The sequence below is a fragment of the Crinia signifera genome, chromosome 4 (assembly GCF_055691185.1).
Source record: "Crinia signifera chromosome 4, ASM5569118v1, whole genome shotgun sequence".
NCBI classification, from domain to species: Eukaryota; Metazoa; Chordata; class Amphibia; order Anura; family Myobatrachidae; genus Crinia; species Crinia signifera.
The window spans coordinates 209,674,885-209,695,229 of record NC_139220.1 but is presented as its reverse complement, the minus strand read 5'-3'; the positions used below and the strand labels follow the sequence as shown (position 1 = coordinate 209,695,229).

General features: G+C 42.3%; 1 protein-coding gene and 1 long non-coding RNA gene across 3 annotated transcripts in view; one reads left to right on the top strand and one right to left on the bottom strand.

Moving 5' to 3' along the window:
• EDC3 (enhancer of mRNA decapping 3) overlaps positions 1–12,661 on the bottom strand; it is a 41,797-nt gene extending 29,136 nt beyond the window's left edge. Inside the window, exons 1-4 of one of the 2 annotated variants that reach the window (XM_083183670.1) lie at positions 12,543–12,661; positions 8,737–8,932; positions 5,189–5,493; positions 2,067–2,123 (exon numbers count right to left, since the gene is read on the bottom strand). In XM_083183670.1, the coding sequence (XP_083039796.1) occupies positions 2,067–2,123; positions 5,189–5,493; positions 8,737–8,900 (526 nt within the window). In that variant the 5' untranslated portion in view covers positions 8,901–8,932; positions 12,543–12,661. The remainder of the gene's footprint in view (positions 1–2,066; positions 2,124–5,188; positions 5,494–8,736; positions 8,933–12,542) is intronic. The other variant, XM_083183671.1, reaches the window with a different exon arrangement.
• LOC146074939 (uncharacterized) overlaps positions 8,740–20,345 on the top strand; it is a 54,640-nt gene continuing 43,034 nt past the window's right edge. Inside the window, exons 1-2 of the long non-coding RNA XR_014473478.1 lie at positions 8,740–8,953; positions 12,043–12,093. This is a non-coding gene — a long non-coding RNA (uncharacterized LOC146074939). The remainder of the gene's footprint in view (positions 8,954–12,042; positions 12,094–20,345) is intronic.

Below are 20,345 nucleotides of genomic sequence, written 5' to 3'. Positions count from 1 at the left end.
GGTCCAGGTAAGTGTACTTACTGTACTTTCCGACACCCCCCCCCCAATCTTTTCTTCTAGCAACCTAACCCTAACACCCACACACAGACTAACCCTAACCCTCCTTGACAGTGCCTTACCCTTACTTCTAACAACTAGTGCCTAATCCCAACCCCCCACACTCCCAGTGTAACGCTATCATGCCCCAGTTACTCCTGGCATCCTGTTTCAGAAGTTTACGCAGCTGTAGTAGTGGATGATACTTTAGTCACTGACACACACTCAACTGTTAGCCACCACCTCCAGTTACCGCCTAGAAATGCCCATCGAAATTTCATGGATCTCCACACAGGTAAAACATCTGGTGTTTGCGTCTGATGTTAAACCTGTGCCAACCCCAGAACATATTACAATGAAGCGGAGTAGACAAGATACATGGAGCATTGTCATGACTTTTTTTCAGAATGGGTGGAAAACAGGTTGCTTGTACTGGTGTAGCATTCAGGCACAATGCATAGCTGTCACTTTAATAAAACTTGGTGGCTGTCTGTTTTTTGTGCAATAGAGACAAAATGAATTGTTACACACACTACTACACAAATAAAAGGACTGTAATCTGAAATTCATTTACATTGTATGGCTTACAACGTGTTAAAGAGTTGCACCATAAAAGCTCCATGGCCATTTTACACAAACGGGGATGAGCAAGCAAATGAGCATAACATGCTACATATTAAATATGGGATTATGCCGTTCGGTATCTGGACTCATGATAGATTGACTCTAGGTCGACAGTGGGTAGGCCAACACCTTTAAATGGTCAACATACTCAAGGTCGATATTGACAAAAGGTTGACACAAACAAAAATGTTGGCCCAGACATGGTCGATACTGAAAAGTTCGACACAAATCAAAGTGCCATTTTCAACTAGCCCAGTGGAAAAACACGAGGATCGGTGAATTGCTTGCCGATCCACGTGTTGCTGGCAAACGTAATTTTTTGTCAACGCCAATTCAACCCAAAAAGTAAGTTGGCTTTGGCAAACGTCCCCAATTAATATTTTTAAGTAACCGAGAAGAACGGACTTAAGTGAATTCCCTCTTGTTTCTTACTAGTGTATTAGTGAAAAGCTGTACTAGAAACCCTGACCTGCACAGACCACTGTGTGCTCTGCTCCTGATATCTACTGGCCATGCACACAATTACTGTCAGAGATTGTAAAGGATTGTGGGACAGCTAAAAATGAGGGAAGTTTTCTTTTTTACAGAAAAAAACACCACTACAAATGAATACAGAGGCCCCATTTGGCATTGGATGCAAGTGGGAAAAGCATGATTTCAATAGGTAAAAACCCTGCAGATAGCTTGCACACAAGCATTAGAAAACCAACTTCAAAGCATGCTTACAAATGACAAATAACCATAACATCTAAAAGCAAAACTTGCTAAAAGGAAACTGCTGCAGAGGAGAGCGCACAGGACGTCAGTAAATTAGTCATGGTAGCATAAAAAAAGGTCTAATGACAAAGGAATAAACACAGCACTGAAATTAGCCTTAATGATTTGTGAGTTCATATAGAAGAGCAACTGTTCAACTATCAGAGACTTTGCTGCATCAGCTGCTGTCATGAAGAGGTGATATACTTTGTTGGGGCAGGTCACTATGCTTAATAAACAATTACAGCACTTGACTTTATGCACGTATATATATATATATATTATACATCCACCACCATATACTCCACAGTGAGTGCAATTGTGAGCGATAAGGTACAGTAGATAAGAGCACTGGAAAGGTACAATGGAAAGAAAAGGTCAGCAACATATCAATTTCCAATGCGGTTTCTAATAACCCTCTCTCACACGAGGCATCTTGTGAGTAAGATCAAAGTTAAACTACATAATAACTATATGCTCATTTCTTGCATGGATACATGGAAATCACTGATGTAGCAACAGGTAAAATATGAAACAATGTTGCTTTGTTCTGTTCTAAAAGATGGAGCGGTCTAGCAGTGCTGTACCTGTATAGTAACACGTTTCTGAAAACAACAGTAGAATAGGGCTTTTCTAAACAACTAGAATACCTGCTGGATTAAGGTCCTGGTTCCTTCCCATAGTATGTCCAAGGCATTTGGAAGGGGCTGCCAGCAAAGGTCGGGGCAAAGAGATAAAGAGAGTCAAACAACAAATGGATGGATGGAATAAACTTAAGTAATGTAACATGTTACTGAATTAGAAAAAGGTCAATTCATTGTGTGACATATGCACTTAACAATAAGTACAGCTAGTAAACTGTAATGATGTGATCATAAAGCTGTTAATGCGGTAGTAAATATTACGATCAATTAGAAGGGATGGTTCCTTCAATTTTATGTCTTAGCAAGCCATGGTATCTTGTTACTTTGACACACCTTAGTTGTATAATCGTAACCCTAGCCAATAATGATGCTTTCTAACTGGTGCACAAGGAACAAAAATCCCTCCCCCCGCAACCAGAATGCTTTTTGAAATATCTTCATGGCATAAAACTACTTATTTATTCGATTTTAGGTACTGACCCTAAAAAGAAACATTGTTAATTTGGGAAGTGTTAGTAGTGCGACAGCACTCAGGGGCAGATGCATTAAGCCTGGTAAAGTGGTGACCAAGGGAAAGGTGATAACGCACCAGCTCCTAAATTGTCACACCTACCCCTCAATGTCATTCCAGCAATGCACATAAGGTTACACTGCTAACTGGGCACTTATAGAGGGGGGAAAAGTGTGCAATTTAATCTATTCATTACACATCTGTGGACCAGTGTAGTGACTGGAAACCAATACCGAATATATACAGATATATGTGGACTGGTATTCCTAATAAACTGCAGGACAATGCATCTCACTCAACAGCAACAGGAATAAATGTAATCCAATTTATTTAATAAGGCAGATTCTATTAGTCCCTGCCTGGGGTGTCGCTGTCTGCTGTAGTGCTTCTAGCACAGTGTGGTCTGTATATCAGCACTTATTTGCAAACCAGACCTGTGCTAGAAAAACTACAGCAGACCGCAACACCCCAGGAAGGGAAGAGGAACTGCATTGGTTTGCAAAGATGGCGGGTGCTAGAATGAACACTATATGCAGTTCTGCTGGAACACCATCCCCAATTAATATTTATGTATCTAGAGCACAGGTTCTCATAGACGGTCCTCGGGACCCCACACAGTGCATGTTTAACAGGTCTCCTCACAGAATTGCAAGATAAATAATTAGCTCCTCCTGTGATTCTTTTAAAATGTGTCAGTGAGTAATGAGTGCACCTGTCAGATGACCTGGAAAATGTGAACTGTGTGGGGACCTGAGGACCGAGTTTGAGAACCAATGAATTAGAGGTATTTAAATGGGGAAATATAGCCAATAAGGGCGTGGGTATTGATGGGAAAGCAGTATTTGAACTTGAAAAACACCTTCATTTACCAAAAATTCTCTCATACACTTGCAGGCCATCAATTTGTAAACATCAATCATTTGACAGAATCCAAAACTTAATGGCCACTATAAGCCATCTACATTGCCATGCTATCTTATTTGATACTTTTCGGGGGGGCTCGGGATGATTTCCTCAATCTTTCATGTTCAGCACACAGTCGCACACTGCGACTTGCTGTTTCTAATGGAACTGCAGGGTAATCAGGAGCGAGTTCATGAAAATATCTTGCTAGAATAGGACATGGTTCATGCCCACAATGCACCTCATCTGGCTATTGTTCACTTTTCCGCAGCATTTAGCATTAAAGTTCTCCACAAAAGAAAACTATAAACCTAAATATCATTACACTGTGCAAAGATACATAAAAGGTAAACATAATGGAATTTTACTATTTACTTTAATAAATAAGAAAATGATCTATCATATTCTGCATTGTTTACAGATGGATCTCTTTAGTTTTTTGGCTACTTTGTATTCTGTAAGTGGTAACAAAATAAAGTACAGATCATGAACAAAGAAGGGAAACACCAACAGAAAGGGACAGGGCCGCCGTGTGCCATCAGCATAGCCAGTACATGCCATGGATCTAATAAAAGCAATGATTAAAAGAAAATGGGCAGCAAGGATGTACAATAGCACCCAAAGCAGGCAGCCCACTGACACCAGATTAAAGCTGGTTCATGGTGGTGTAAAATGACAGAATGTACTATGTAGGCTCCACTGGGTTCTTTACTGGTGACTGAGAAAGCCATTATGGGGCCCATTTATCATTTAATACTTGAGGCTAAATCCGGCTAGCAGCAGATATTAAGCATCACCCTGCTGCGATCCCTACTGTACCGCCGCCGGCCGCCTCCCCCATAAGTTTCTATGGGGGATGCAAAGTTGCCCGACGTATTAGCATCGTGCAGCAGCACATCGCATCCCCGTGGCAGTGCGGTCAGTGCTAACCGCGCATGTGCAGACCCCCCCCCCCAGAACCTGGCTCAGCATATTGGAGGGAGGAACCCTGTCCCTGTGTGTCAGGGATGCTACATCCCACCATTAGGATCGCATTTTATAATGCGATCCGGGGCAGTAATATTCCACCCAGATCACACTGTAAATGCGATCCATGATAAATGGGGCCCTAAATATGGTTAGTTACACTGATCAAACAATTGTGTGACCACATGTGCTCTGTAAGCGGGTACACCATGATTGAAAGTTTTCACAATAGAAAAAAAAAAAAAAAGTTACACCATGGGCTGAAGATAACTCGGTAACTTTATGTAACAGTTACACTCTAAGAGAAATGTCATATTCAAATCATGATAGTAAAATGTGCCCCCACCATATTACCGAATCTAAAGAAAAGCTTAATCACATAAATATCATTTCTAGAATTTTTTTCAATAGCTAGATAGATCATTTATATTAAGACCTTGTAGGGCACAGTCACCTGTTGCTGCTCACTGCCAATGGTGCTAATCCCTTGGAGATCTACTGTATGCTGACTGCCAAAAATCAGCTCTTTCAATGCCACAGCCTACTTTTTGCAATCATTATAGGCAGTCAGGGCACTTGGACAAGATGTGTTGGATGGGTTTGGATTATGTGAAAAGCTGGTCTTCCAATGAGCTAGGCACTTTGCATTTAACAAGAAGATTACATTTTTTGGCCGCTATCTATACATCACATTACCCCAACCAAAGAACATTTGCTGAAACATATACATATGCAGTTCAGTACTCACAAGAGTTGTGTCTACGCCGAAAGTTCTTGGGCTGGTTGAGGCCTTCTGTATGCCTGTCCACATAACTCTTCGAGCATGGCTGTGGAGAGGTGCCCACGGGATCATTACCACTCCCATCTGATCTTTGGGGAATGTTCTGTGCATTGCTTGCCTCTGCTGGCTTTTGCTTCCCTGTGCCACCATTTTGGTGACTAGCTGGCAGGTAGTTTGTTGTCACACCCGCCGTGTGGTCAGGAATCCGATTATTTCTAATTTGACAGGCTGCAGGTATCTCCAAAATCTTCAACTCCACAATGTCCCCTGCCCTAAATTAGAAAAGATTGAATTACACTCACTACTCGCATCACCAACATACTATAGGGCCAGATCATAAAATGGAGAGTTAAACTGTCAGCCAATCAGCTCCTGATTGCCATATTACAGGCAGAGTTTGAGAAATTACAGGAGCTGATTGGCTGTCTATCACTTTTTGAAGCTACATACATCTGGCCCATAAACATTTTGCTGAATACAACTAAAAGATAATCAATTGTTAAACCAGTGGTTCCCAAACTGTGTGCCTAGGCACCCTGGGGTGCCTCAGGACATTTGCAGGGGTGCCTTGGGTTGGTGGACCAAGATCAATTCATATTATTTATGGCCAATGTGCCAGGTAAAACCAGTGCTTGTGGCTGCCAATCATAATATATGTGGACAAACAGAAGCAAATCCTGCCCCTCACCAGATAACTGTGACATATAAACACAATGCACTTCATTTAATATTTTTTTTCTGAATTTCTCGATAAGAAGCATTTGGCCTAGGGGTACCTTGAAAATATTTTGATGCTCTAGGGCGCCGTGATTCAAAAAAGTTTGGAACCCCTGTGTTAAACTATTATTTTTTTAGTTGAGTATACTCACTCGCCCCTAAAAACAACAACAGCACACTATAGGACAACACAGCCACTCACCAATAAATGGGAGGCAAACACACAAGCTCTACTGAACAGCACAATGATGCATGTAACACATTTTCTTATTACATTACAACATGATTAATACCTAGGATTCATATCTGATAGCATAATACAGTATAATCGATTCATATAAATGATGTATGTATAAATGTAGTAGGCTGCTAGACCATGGATAGGGAACCCTCAGCCCCCCAGCTGTTGCGGAAATACACATCTCAGCATGCCTTGTTACAGTTTTGCTATGTGGCCAAGCTACAACTGTTGCAGGGCATGCTGGGATGTGTAGTTTCACAACAGCTGGAGGGCCAAAGGTTTCCCATCCCTGTGCTAGACCATCAGACAACTAATGCTGTGTTAGTCTGCTTATGTCTTCTAATTTGTCTATAGCCCCTGTATTGTATTTGGGACGTACAGAGAGTGCAGCCAATTTGCATACAATAATTATTGTTACATTTACTAACGCTGCTTAAAATGAAGAGAGGTTATGTTGCTCATAGCAACCAGAGTATCATTATCTTGGATGCAATCTTATTGGTTGCGTACTCTTCATTCTAGCACCCACCAACTTTGAAAACACATGCAGTTCCTCTTCCCTGCCTGGGGTGCTGCTGTCTGCTGTGGTGTTTCTAGCACAGGTCTGGGTTGCATATCAATGCTGATATTACAGACTACACTTAGCTAGAAGCACTACAGCAGACAGCGATACCCCAGGCAGGGAAGAGGAACTGCATGGGTTTTCAAAGATGGCGGGTACTAGAAAGAAGACTAGTTGCTTTGGGCAACATCACTTCATGTTTAGAAGCTTTAGTATATTGACCCCTTAATTGTATGAAATGAACTGTAAATACAATGGAAAACAATTAAAACAAAGCAACCCAGTAGACCCTTTGTTTTTAATTAAAATAATGTATAGTTTCCTATATATTTTAGATTTATCATAGAGGAGGACCAGAGGGAGGTAAGCGTTACAGCTGCTTGGCAATTTGATAGCCGTACTGACATATTGGATGGCATGGATGTCCTGGTTTTCTGTTTCATCTTTATGGTAGTCCTACTCATACGTGACCTGCCATTGCTGACCACTTCTACTAGAGTCTCTAGGACTGCTCATATTACTAGTACCAACTGCACATTAGTTGTATAAGAACAATCCTATCCAGGCTCACTTACAGGAACCTGGAACTGCTGATGTCTGGTGTTGTGTGTAGCTGTTCCTGTTGCAGCGGGGTATTGTGCGTAGCTGTTCCAGCACCTTTTTTTTTCCTGGTAACTGGGGTTGGTTTCTCCCTAAAGTTGACTTCGGGTCAGGACTGCATATTACCAGACAAACTGTGGACCCAGCACAGGAAATCCGAGAAATATATCATAATGTTAGCTTCTGCCTATAGGCTACATGAATCAGCCCACAGTAAGAGTGATACAAGATCCTACTGACCACTAAGAGGTAATTTACTAAAGCTTCTAAAAAAAAAAAAAAAAAAAAAAAAAAGGGGGGTGATGTTACCCAGATGAACCAGATTCTATCATATCTCTATTGCATCCTAGACAGAACCTGATAGGTTGCTACAGGCAACATCACTTCTTTTCATTATGTAAATGTAACCCTAAATCTCTCATTTCTGTAACCCAGCATACGGATTACATTACCTTTGGAGTAAAGTTATTTCTATAGTATTCTGCCACCATTGTGCACAATACATTGGTCGCATATAGGCAATTACTGCTGATTTATCTTGGTCTAGCACTAATTTCTTTCTCTTTTGTACGCATCAAATTGTTCTCTGCAAATAAAACCTATTCGCTCACCCCAGATCTTATTGGTGTAACAGTACATTAACTTTGCAACCATACATGCAAACTGGTCGAGTGGCTACACATTTTACTCCTTTCCTTTTGAAGAAACTGCAAAGTTTACAAGTCATTTAAAATACTTGCAAAATGTTAATCAGTGTCAGCATTAGAGTCCTCAAATGTGGTCACGTTACTAATCAGTGAGAGCTGCAGACTGGGGCGCCCCATCTATGCTTAATAGCTGGAGATGAGGCAAACACACGGGCAAAAATCTTGTCCCTAAGGCCATCAGCAGCATTCTTGGCAAGGTAGCCATGCCACTTTAGAAAGTTGAGGCGTGTGATTTCAGTACATGACGTAGGGAGGAACATTATCTGTGAGCAGCAGGTCCCTTTATGGATGCTGTTATCCATAGTCACTGCCTACTTCTGCGATGATACTGTATTACTACACTTACTGTAGAACTGCTCTTTTAGATAACTTAGTTATCCTGAAATGGTTATTGTAAAGAAATCTATGAATATTGCACAACTTTCCACTAGTTGTAAACTGGAGAGGGTTTGTGGCTAGATCTGGGGCAGCTGTCTCCTGGATCATATGACAACCAAGGATGGGGGGCGGAGGGGAGGGCCAACCTTCCCCAGCACAAAACACCACATTCCCCGCTGGACAAATAGGGTTAGTTAAAATATATATTAAAAAGCACACTTCTAAATGAAATGCATATCCTTTATTTTATCGAGATCTGCATCATTAACAGGTTGGCATATAATCATGGGAGACGGTTGAGTCAACTAACCTGAAAGTAACCTCTGGAACCAGGCACTTAACCCCATTGTGGAACGGCTGTGTGAGAGATATTGTTTGATTGAGATGATCAACTGCAGACACTCGGCCTTGATACACTCCCAGGGTGTCTCCACAATTAATGGATACAATGCTTCCAAGCCAATCTGCAGCCATAATGTAATCACAGATTGTGCCAATTACTATGGCTGAAATAAAGGAAAAGACAGGTCAGTATCAAGGACTATTGGCAACAAAACTATAGATCATGTCATTGAATTATAACAAGTATTGTAACATTACACATAGGTCGGTTTATTAATAAATATAGTTAAAAGGGGACTTGGAAGACATCTGCAATAGTTTATATGTTAAAATTGGTTGATGAGCCCCAAATTATGATTCCGGTGTCAATACAATTATATCAAAGTGGGGGTGCTGCCATAGACAATAAGCCAGTACAAGGATAAAAGAAAGGGGAAAAAAGGACTGTCTTTTTGCTGGCGCACAAATAGACCATCCTTTTTTTCTCTCCTCTTTCTCCGTTATTAATAAAAGCATTTTAAAGTTGAACTTTTATATTAACAAAATTAGAATCAGTAAATCAACAGAGGGACACATTTTGGAGGTAATTAATATGAAGACCTATGAATAAATATAGTGAAATCTTAAGCATGTCTACAAATTATGTCTGCCTTTCTTGCACAATCGCACCAATCCCTAAGAGTTCTGACTATGGCCTTTAAGGTGCCCATACACGTTGAGATATGGGGCTGTACTTTTTGTGCCGTGTGATTCTGGCACTTGTAGGGGGATGCGATCCCCCTACATGTGCGATGCGATCCAATTTTAAGTTGATAGCTACTAATGGACATCGCATCGCATGTACTCCTGTACTGATGCGATGCAATGCAATGAAGCACAAAAAGTACCGCATGCAGATAATTTTTGTGCTTTACAATATTGTACCTGCGGGGACGTGCATCGCATCCCCGCCGGTACACGGCGATAATCGCAACGTGTATGGGCACCTTTATTCAGATCTGATCGCAGTACAAATTTCTTAAAATGGGCAAAACCATGTGCACTGCAGGTGGGGCAGATGTAACATTTATAGAGAGTTAGATTTGTGAGTCAATTTGTTTCTGTGCAGGGTAAATAAGGGCTGCATTATTTTTACAGCATAATTTAGATTTCAGTTTCAACACACCCCACTCAAATGTAACTCTCTCTGCACATGTTACATCTGCCCCACCTGCAGTGCACATGGTTTTGCCCATTTGGAAAACAAATTTGTACTGCGATCAGATCTGAATAAGGGCCTATGGTAAGAAACAAAAAAAAAGTGTTGTGCAAAAAATGGTTATATAATCTGGCTATGTAGATTATAGCACCATTTTTTGCACAGCACTTTTTTACCATAATATGAAGACCTGTTTAAGTAGCTTTTCAATGGACTTTTGCTAGTTTATCTTATCCTGTTTAGCCACGTACTCCCCGTTTTCAAAGTAGTGAAGTACAAACTATATACAGTATAATTACAAGTAATATCCATGACAGTACATGGTTTTTCAGGAGTGTAAAGATTTTGTAGGGGACATAGCCCTGTTTGATTGTGTAATTAAGGTTATCAAGGACTTTATCTGACTGGCGCATGCATGATGCTAGGAGGAGAATAGAAACAAACAAGAAGCCACAGACTGAGAGCCTTATACACACAAACACAGGTTAATCCTGCTGCTTGGCAGGAGGAAAGGATTAAAGTACAATTGGACTGCCCAGGTAGCTGGCACGCAACAGAATTACCATTACAGTGACCCTGAGGCTTTTATTATGCAGCCGAAAGATGCTCAAACACATACATGGGTTGACAGAGAAAAACTTTCCTATCCGTAGAGGTATGGATGAGATGCACAGTAATTGAGACAGTTAATGATTAATGGAATGGAAAGTCAGTTAAAAGAATATTACAGTAATTAATGATGCTGTAATTCTGAATTTGTTGATTAGCGAAATGCTGTGCATCATTAATGCAAAGCAGAAAAATGGCTGCAGAACCAGCCAAAAATGATTAAGAACATGTGCACTCATCTGCTCACTTTATGTTAAAAGATTTTGGCTTACCAGAAAAATTACAGACCACTACTAGAATATAGAATTTTTTTTATGTGCGATTTATTTAATTATTAAACTAATTTTGCTAATTATATTTACATTACTAAAATATCAAGGCAAAAACTTATTAATGGCCTGTGGCAGGGAATTCCACTGTGGCTTATAGAGTAAGGTAAGACAAACAGGCCACCAGTATAACACCATATTAACCCTTTGAGTGCCAAGTGAGTGTGTCAAAATAGGTGTGAAATTGCCAAGCAAACCTTTTTATTCATCATTATGACCTGTAATGTTACCTTATATAGGAAATATTTTTTTATTTGCATTGATATAACAAATGTGAGTGACACTGGCATTTTTAGTGGATATTTTGCACATCTCACAGAGATGTTGACACTCACAGGGTCAATACAACTGATTTTCTGGAACATCTACATATTATGGGGCTGGTATGGCCATTAGGCCGACACTATGGCCCCCATTAATTAAAGAGGCAGAGAAGAGGAGTCGTTCATCCCCGATAGGGGATGTGTAGTATTTTCTTCTGTTTGAGCACCGGCGGAGGGAACACAGCCTTGTGTATCTTAAGGCACTGTATCTGTCCAATGTTTCTGGTGAGAATACAAATCTGGAAGTGTATGGGAGCAAATTAAATGCCATTTGCTCCAAAACACTGGAAAATGGACAATGGTCGATCACACTAATTTTTTTAATTTGTTTTGTTTGTCCAAATAATGTTTTTTGTTAGTTTTTCAGCATTCGGAAGCAAATGATTGTCAAATGCTGTCATTCATTACCAGATTTTTGTTCCCAACAGATAAACCTTTAGGTTTAGTCTAAAGGGGTTTGATCCTATTACACGCAAAGGGAGCAATGTGCCGTTGCCGCAGAGTTCAGCAGTATCCATATCACAGTCTTCACAGGCTGGTTTCAGCCAGAATTTGAACAAAATTCCTCACTGTCCTATGCAGGCAGCCAGCGCTTTTCTGTCTGCTGTAAAGTGCGGCCATTGCAGCGATGATTCGTATGCGCAAATTCATTGCAGCTAATAGATTTGACCCCTTGTACTGAAACATTAACTGTAAACCATACCAATACCATTTAACTTGTTTTTACCAAACAATCAATGAAAATATAAATATTTTTGATCCACCTTCTAAATGTTATTTCCATATGAGAACCTAAAGGTTTTTTTTTTTTTTAGCACGGTCTGTAGCTCCAGAAGCACCAACATTGATTCAATACTCAGCAACAGGTAAAACTAAGTGGTCTATGCAGTAAGGATAACAAATAGGAACATGCAGTGAAATGTATTTATCTTATTTACAACTTAGCATGAACATTAGTAGCATTATTGCAGGTATAATAAAAAATTAAGTAATTTTGTACCAGGCTAGGTGAGAGCCTGCTGTGTACTGGCCGGCACTATGCGAGGTTCCCTAATGGTACTAGATAGGAGCTACACTCACTGGGAATAAGGGCAGGGGAATACGGGGGCAGCACCGGAATAAGGAGCCCTGTAGCAGTCACACATGTACAGGACACCTCCTACAGAACACGTTCAGATGATGATACTGCTGCTAATACACAAGCAACCAATGGGTTATCCTCCCTGTACATAGACGCGTATTTGTGTAGGGGCCATGTTTATACATCGCTACATACAAAGTAATAACAAAGATCCAGCAGAAGCAGAACACCCACCTCACACTACAAAGCAGCCACCAGCACTGACTTCCGCTTCCGGGCGCCTACTACTGACGTCACTGCCGTTTTGGAAGTGCCGCAGGTTGTTGCCATGGAAATGGGCGTGCGTCTCTAGTGTCCGGGACCAGGCACATTTCTGAGGACTGTCTAGTCTAGAGTCATACGTGCAGCGGTATTTTTTGGGTATACACTACAGTGTGTAGCTGATGTGTACCTGTGCTCCGCGCACGCATCCGTGCTAACTTATCACACAGAAGATATGCGGAATTAAATATGTATATGGGTTACATAGTTAAGGAAGAAATAGAATAAAAGGGGCAGTGGTAATATTATTGAAAATCATACAAATAGATGGCTTTGGGCCTGGAGATAAGTGACATAAGTACAAGAGATTGCTACTGGATATAGGGGGTTATTCTAATTTAATCGGTCCCATGCGCGGTCGAAAAGGGACCGATTGTTCACGACTGCGCATGCGCATAGGTTTTTATGTGAATGTGCAGCTGCTGCACCCACAGCGTTCGCAAACAGAAGTCCGGACAGGGGGTGGTGGGCTGGGGTATTTGCCTATGGGAACGCTAGGCGTTCCCATAGTAATTCCCAGATGACACAGGGGTGGGCAGCTGACGTCAGCGGATGCTTCACAGGTCTGATACACCACAGAGGTGCAAACCATCCATTCGCATAACGCGAGGTTTCGGCCGGGGGGGGCATCTGGGGGACGAATTTTACAGCCTTGCGAGTCAACCAGAATAAGGACCATAGACTGCATATGTAATAATGGTGTATACTGCATGCGTAAAATGCATACTTTGTAAAGCACTACTGAAGCCTTCTTGCGCTATATAAAGGATAATTTTATATGTAGATAAGAATTATATTGCCCTTCCAGTCTGCCCTTTAGGTTAGGGTTTAGAGCAGTGGTTTTCAAACTTTATGGAATCCCTAGAGCAGTGATGGGGAACCTTCGGTCCTCCAGCTGTTATTGAACTACACATCCCAGCATGCCCTGTTATAGCATGGCCAAATAGCAAACTGTTGCAGGGAATGCTGGGATGTGTAGTTCAACAACAGCTGGAGGGCCGAAGGTTCCCCATCCTTGCCCTAGAGCAGGCATGTCCAACGGTGGCCCTCCAGATGTTTTGAAACTACACATCCCAGCATGCTTTGCAATAGTTTTAGCATTCTCTAATAGCAAAACTGTGGCAAAGCATGCCTGCCCTAGAGTATCAGAATGTTTTTCATGATACCTCTAGGAAATAAGTTTCTAACTGAGAAATTTGGAAAGAAAAATAGCAAATTGTGTTTATATGTCATCTTTAGGGTCAGTTATGTGGTAAGGGACAGGTATGGATTCTGTTTGTTATCATATTTTATGATTTGCAGCCTCATTCACTCATACTTTCCAAATGGCCCACAAGTCCCGTTTTTTAGGGAGTGCCCCACGTCCTGCCCGGGGCCAGCAATGTCCTGCAGTGGACAGTTGGAAGCCCCCCCCCCCCCCTGCATTCCGCTGCTCTTCTCAGCAGAGCAGCAGGGAATAGATACTGTGAGCATGTGCACAGAGGGGCAAATGGGCTGTGGGCATGGCCAGCATCTTACACAGTGCAGGCCAAGCTCATGTGGTGACTGAAAAAGGGGGCTTGGCTTGATCCTCCTTTTTAAAATGTTGAGAGGTATAAGCACTGGTTTTGCCAATTACATTAACCATAAATAATTTGAAGTGGTCCTGGAACACCCTAGGCACCCCTGTGTCTCGAGGCACCCACAATTTGGAAACCACTGGGTTAGAGTATTAGAGTTAAGGCAGGGGTTCTCAAACTCAGTCCTCGGACCCAACACAGTTCACGCTTTCCATGACACCTGGCTGGTGCACAGGTGCATTCATTACTCATTGACACATTTGAAGAGATCCACAGGTGAAGCTCATCATTTGTCTTGTGATTCTGTGAGAAGACCTGCAAAGCATGCACTGTGTGCGGTCCTGAGGACCGAGTTTGAGAACATGTGGGTTAAGGTATAGCTGCTGTAACTATATAAATAAGAAATCAAGTGGTGCCATCAATGTGGAGGCATGCGCCTAGGGTTGCCACCTCATCCCTTTAAAACTGGAGACATATTAATTACACAGGTTCTGTAGCTGGCTCACTTCAAGACTCCATTTCAACTGTTTGTTTTTTTAAACAGCCATCAGACTTCATTCCAACTGTGTTTTTTTTAATCAGCCACAGAACCTGTCTCACATGTGCACAGTACATATTCACATGCTGAGAAGAGCAATGAGTGATAGAAGGAATCCTAAATGCCCGCCCACCTCAGGACACTGCTAACCGTGGGTGAGAGTGGGACAGTCACACAAAAAAAGGGACTGTCCCGTGAAAATCAGGACAATTGTGATTTATGCATTAACATATTCATCAACTAAAGCAACTTTTTTTTTTTAATACCGGAGGAAAAACATAGAATTTTTATCTATCACAATGCCATCTACCATTCCATCTACAGACATCTCACAGCTGCCCTAGTAAGAACCTACTGGATGCCTTAACTGGATTTGTGTTTTGAATAAGGCCTAAGACCCAGTGGCATAACTAGATACATGTGGGCCCCATAGCAAGAGATTGTAAGGGCCCCTATTTATTACCTAATGCTGAGTAATGTATACAGCACATGATACTTTGACAGGCAGTGAGACCCTCTCAGCTATGGGCCCCCTAGCAGCCGCACCCCCTGCACCTATGGTAGTTACGCCCTTGCTAAGACCACTTGATTCTTAAAGTGAGTACACATGGGTGCAATTTCATGTGAAATCGCTGGGAAAATGGTCGCTGAGCGACCATATTGCCAGTGATTTGGAGCGCAGCTGGCGATAAATGCACTGCCTAATGGTCGCTGGTCGCAGGAGCATGCTCCTGCGACCAGCGGCTTTCCCCGGCGATCGCTGTGCTGGGAGGTCAGCGCCAGGGAGATCAGCGTTGATCTCCCCAGCCCCGTGCCACTGCTCCCTCCCTCCTCCCATCAAAGTGACAGCAGCAGCGTCTGCTGCTGCTGCGCTCCCCCTCTGCACCGTAGCAGTGTCTCCTTTTCATCGCTGATGAAAAGGAGACACTGAGCAATATGATTGCTGGGGATATATTGCTAGCAATATATCCCCAGCAATCATATTACCCCGTGTGTACACAGCATTAGTGCTATTAAATAAACAGACAATTCATTATAAATAAATAACAGGGCAATACATTCAGTTCATCCTGTTATATGTGGTGGTCTTCTAACTTTATTTTGGGTACTTTAATCTAGCCTTTTACATAGACTCCAATGCTGTGAGACAACGGGAACATACCTAGGAACAGGTGGTCTTTCTGTTCCTCATATAAGTTAGTAAATTATCAATGACAAGACATGGTGCACACAATTTTGGATGTTGCTTCCTCATAGAACCTTGCATATTAGGAAGGCCCCCCAAAAAAACATTGTTGACCATGTTACCTTGTCAGTTTGGTTAGGTTTTTAGGACTCATACATACATATATCTTGGGGGGGAATTATGTAACATAATGAACACTATCTGAAGCATCAGTAAATAGCTGCAGCTGTATTGACAGAAAATATTTTTAGGCTACAAAGGCCATCACTGGCTGGCCTCACTTCCCACCCACAAATGACTGCAGGCTGTGAATCATTTGAAGCTTGCAGTTGTCTTGTGTCCAATTATGTAGGAAGGGTCCTCCACATGCACAAAGTACTGGACATTGGTCTTTATTCAGATCTGATCCTTATAATTACTGTATATTACTTTTTAGCAACTGCGCTGGTGATTTTATGTATTTATTTGCTTATGCTCTTCATAGGGAGTAGACCAGCTGCTATTGACAGTCAGCACAGTGGGACTATTTATTATATTGATACTAATAAACGTATGAATATTTGCAGGGCCGGCCTTAGGCATAGGCCAACTAGGCGATTGCCTAGGGCATTTGGAATGCCTAGGGGCATCAGCAGCTTCTGCTGATTAAAATGATATGCAGCATGCCTATATTCTGTGTGTGAGTGAGGCTGTATCTGCATATGAAATAGTGTATTCATGGAAATCACTGTAACACAGCATTCCGTATGCAGGTACAGCCACAGTCGCACACAGAATATAGGCATGCTGCATATCATTTTAATCATCGGAAGCTCCTTGTGTGTCCTGGTCACATAACAATGCAAATGAGATGAATTTTCAGCAAAAAATTCACCCAACGTTAGCAGGACTGGCCAGGAGCTGCATGGCCTATTGAGGCAAGATGTAAGAGGAAACATCTGTATCCAAGCAGAGGCAGTGGGTTGGTTGTGCAATAGTGTTCGGCATATGTGTAAGGGGCATTATGTGTGTCATGTATAAATGCATTAATAATGTGCAACATATGTGTAACAGGCATTATGTGTGTCATGTGTATAAGGGCATTAATAATGTGCAACATATGTGTAATGGGCATTATGTGTGTCATGTGTATAAGGGAATTAATAATGTGTAATGGGCATTATGTGTGTCGTGTATAAATGCATTAATAATGTGCGACATATGTGTAACAGGCATTATGTGTGTCATGTGTATAAGGGCATTAATAATGTGCAACATATGTGTAATGGGCATTATGTGTGTCATGTGTATAAGGGCATTAATAATGTGCAACATATGTGTAAGTGGCATTATGTGTGTCATGTGTATAAGGGCATTAATAATGTGCAACAAATGTGTAAGGGGCATTATGTGTGTCATTATGTGTATGAAGGGCATTAATAAAGGTTGGCATAATGTGTAAGGGGCATTATGGTTATAAGGAGATTAATAATGTGTGTCATGTGTAAGGCGCATTACTGTGTGGTATTATCAGGGGTGCCGAGAGAAAGGGGTAGGGGGTACAAATTACCCAGGCCAATGTCTGATGGAAGGGCCCTGTGGGGGCCCCAGAGTCCCTCCCCTTAAGTGACAGCAGTAGCCGCAGCTCTTTTCCTCTGCCCAGCACACACTGCTTTGTGCTGGGTTGCAGTGTGGCCATCAAGGTGCTTAAAATACAATATTTTCTCCGGATTTTTTTCTTAGGGTATAATGTGAATAATGTGAGGAGTTATGTATATAAGGTAAAGTGGTAATACTGTGTGATGTAACGTGAATAAGGGACACCATTGCATGATATAATGTGAATAAAGTTGCACTACTGTGTGGCATAATTTGAATTGGGGGTACTATTGTGTGGCCATGCCCCTTCCCAGCAAGAACACACCCCTGTTTGGGCTGCGCACCGATTGTGTGCACTGTTTCTATTTAAAATATTGCGGGTAGGAGCACCAAAATAATGACTGCTATGATGAGGGTTGATGGTGCTGGGAAAGGGGAGCTGGGTCAGAGGCGGAACTAGTGGCGGTGCTAGGGGGCAACAGACAAAATCTTGCCTAGGGCGTCATTTAGGCTAGGGCCGGCTCTGAATATTTGCCAGTCCCCTGGAACACTTGGCCCTTGTGCTGCAATAAATGTACAGAATATATTGCAAAAGCTTGGGTGTTCAATTAATGTTGATGGAAAGTCAAGCAATTATAAAGTTGGTTCAAGCAGATGCCATTAATATTAAATACTAGCAGCATACTTAAGCCCCCCATACACGGTCCGTTTAACGGATCCGTTTGGGACTTAATTAGCACACATCGGATCGGATCCCTAGTGCATGCATTGTGCATGCACTGCGATCCGATCCGATGTATACCTAGTACAAAAAGTATGTGCAGCACATACTTTTTGTACCGTACTATGTGATGCGCGGGAGCGCGCATCGCATAGTACAGAACGGAGCCCTACACAACGGACCGTGTATGGGCTCCTTTACTCTCAGTTGAGAGTGATTGCACAGCTACCAACCGTGTTTAATATTGCTTTTGCCTCAATCACTGATGGATTAGATGAATGTTAACCCATTCTATGGACTGGCTGAGACATGGGACCTTATTCTGATCCACACATAACACTGCAAATTAGGGATGGCCATCGTTGCCATTGCCATCGATGGCAATTCTGCAACTGGCCATCGATAGTGCTTAACTATGCAATGGATGACCATCGATTTTTTGACATATCGATGGTCATTCATTGTGTTTGATTGATTGGCCTGTGGGCCAATCAAAACATGGGGGCGGGGCTTTGTGGGTGTCGGGGGCGGAGCTATGCTCCATGTCCTGGCATTTTGAAAAAAAATAGCAACACATCATATTGCTATTCCATCGATGGAGGAAAACAACTTGGGTTCTCCCCCATCGATGGCAAAAGTATTCGACATTGGCCATGAACCATCAATGATTTTGAATCATCGATGGTCGATGGCCATCCCTACTGCAAATTTTGCAGCATTGCATGTTGATTAAACACCGCCCACCGCTCGCACAGCTGCCTTCCCCCCCCCATTTGACAAATTTGCCTGCATACCTGTGAATGGATATTTTGCGTAAACGTCTATTCCCATCGTTGGGTGCGGGGACCAAATCATTCGATGGTCGCCGACCATCAAATGATTTGGTATGTACACGCATATCTAAGACACTCTCAAGTCTCTAAGTTTTGCATGTCCCTGTACAGGAAGCGGGCGGTCGCATCACTGCGGAATTACCATGGTGCCCTGGGCGTTCCCATGTGCGCGTCCCCTCGTCACTGCCCCCGCCACTGGTGGGTGCGATCAGGATGGCGAACTTGCAGTTCACCATGCCCATTCGCACCCAGCGTAAGCACATGTGCATTATGAAAACATTGGTCTCCCATGCGAACATGCGGGGGGACTGAGCGAACCAGAATATTATTTATTATTTAACAGTTTCTTATATAGCGCACACATTTTCCACAGCGCTTTTACAGAGAATAGTTGAACAATCACATCAGTCCCTGCCCCAGTGGAGCTTACAATCTATGTTCCTTACCACATGTACATGCACACACAGACATTCTAGGGTTAATTTTGTTGAACGCCAAATAACTTAATAGTATATTTTTTGATTATGCGAGGAAACCAGAGTACCCGGAGTAAACCCATGCAAGCACAGGGAGAATATACAAACTCTGCACCGTTAGGGCCATGGTGGGAATTGAACCCATGACCTCAGCGCTGTTAGAATAAGGACCACAGCACAGAGGGGTGGAATCTAGCGTGTTGGTGGTGTTCACCAAGTACTCTCACAAGGAGGTTTGGGCTTCACTGTACAGGACACGCAGGACCAATAGTATGGGACTAGTATACACTGAAGCTGGTAATTCAAAATGCAGAGTATAAACAAGGTGATCACTGACAACAAAGTTTGTAAGGTAGGTTGGGAACAGGTACGGAATCAAAAAGCAAAAACTAGTATGCCAGGAACCAGGGACAGAGCACAGAGTAACATATTACAGTATATACTCCGACACTAACCTGTGCTCAGAGAGTCCCTTTTATAGGAAAGAGATCTTGCATTAAATATCATTTATCTTAATTTAATATCAAGACATACTAATGCTATTGATTTTCCACAACTTTCCACCTCCCTGCAACAACAGCTCTAATTTCTACATTTAGCTCTCCTGACTCGCACCATATATAATATCTTCGGTATATATTGAAAATGTGGATGGACACTATTTTCTACCAGTGGGGAATATTATATATATGCAGGGCCAGCGCCACCACTAGGCAGCCTTAGGCATTTGCCTGGGGCGCCGGCCACTGGAGGGCGGCACTTGGGAGCAGGTCAGTGGCGTGGAGCACGGTGAGTGGTGCCCGCACCTCTTCCCCCCCGTAAAGC